Source organism: Austrofundulus limnaeus, unplaced genomic scaffold (genome assembly GCF_001266775.1).
Source record: "Austrofundulus limnaeus strain Quisiro unplaced genomic scaffold, Austrofundulus_limnaeus-1.0 Scaffold126, whole genome shotgun sequence".
Lineage (NCBI taxonomy): Eukaryota > Metazoa > Chordata > Actinopteri > Cyprinodontiformes > Rivulidae > Austrofundulus > Austrofundulus limnaeus.
Genome location: NW_013952528.1, coordinates 1,711 through 2,729, shown reverse-complemented (window position 1 = coordinate 2,729; position 1,019 = coordinate 1,711). Strand labels below are relative to the sequence as shown.

General features: G+C 48.5%; 1 protein-coding gene across 1 annotated transcript; it reads right to left on the bottom strand.

The window, feature by feature from the left end:
* Positions 1-1,019, bottom strand: LOC106522293 (uncharacterized; the record flags this gene model as incomplete). The annotated part of the gene is given in 1 exon segment (XM_014015258.1): positions 1-1,019. A coding segment is annotated over 1 exon segment (1,015 nt), but the record flags the coding sequence as incomplete, so codon positions are not given.

Here is a 1,019-nt window from a genome sequence, read left to right as displayed (position 1 = left end):
GAGAGAGTGTCGTATGGCTAGTGTCCCCACAAACTCTGCAGCTTCGTTTTTGGAAAGAGCCTGGGACCGCCTGCTGTGATGACCCTTGTGAAGTGGTTGTCACCCCCTGATTGGTCATGATACGATTTAATAAACTGATCAGAGCCTGCATACTGTTCCCATCCATGGCTGTGTTAGCTGGCGGAACCTGTGCCTCTTCTTGCTTAAGCTGCGACACTGGCTGACATGTGGGGAACTGCATGAACTGTGTCGCAGGTATTGGCACTGAGCAGGTGGCTGTTGGTGTCTGGGGTGGGTGAGGGATCATTGTGATTGTTGGAGCTGGCTTGTTTTGGTGGGCAGACATTGAAAGCTGAGAAACTTGGGATGGAACTGGTGCAGAAGTATGAACGTTGGTAGGTGTGGCTAATGATACGCACTGTGGGTTAATGGGTGGCGGTGCAGTGAGACTTATCTGTGCTGATTGGGAAACTTCACATCCTGACATAAAGGCGGCCTGGGTGTAGTTGACTGCATGTTTAGGTTGGGCTCGATATCCAATGTCTGAACGTGTCCTGAGCTCTCGTAGGAAGCTGTCAATCCGCTCCTGGACTTCACTGGTTGACCACTCCTCAGCTGCTTTGAAGCTGAATCTGTTAGACAGGATAGGGTCAGGACAATATTTAATAAACATCAACTTGACTTCTCGGCCTGGGTCTTCAACACTGCGTCCCTGGCGCTGTAGACACTCATCAGCCATGTCGATGGCATTGTTAAGTCTGATCCAATACTCCATAACCCCTTCGTGCTGCAGTGGTCTGGTATTGTAAAAGTCAGCCATTGGCATGGAGGAGTATGTCAACTCACCAAAGTGTTGCTTTAAAATGTCAAAAACCAGTTCAGGAGTCTGAATGTGGTCAAGTGAAGGGCTGTTACGAAGTGTTATCTTGACCACATCTTTGGCTTTGCCCATCAATCTGGAGATTATCTCTTGTGACCTTTGTTGTTTGGGAATGTTCCTCTTTACACAATACATGGAC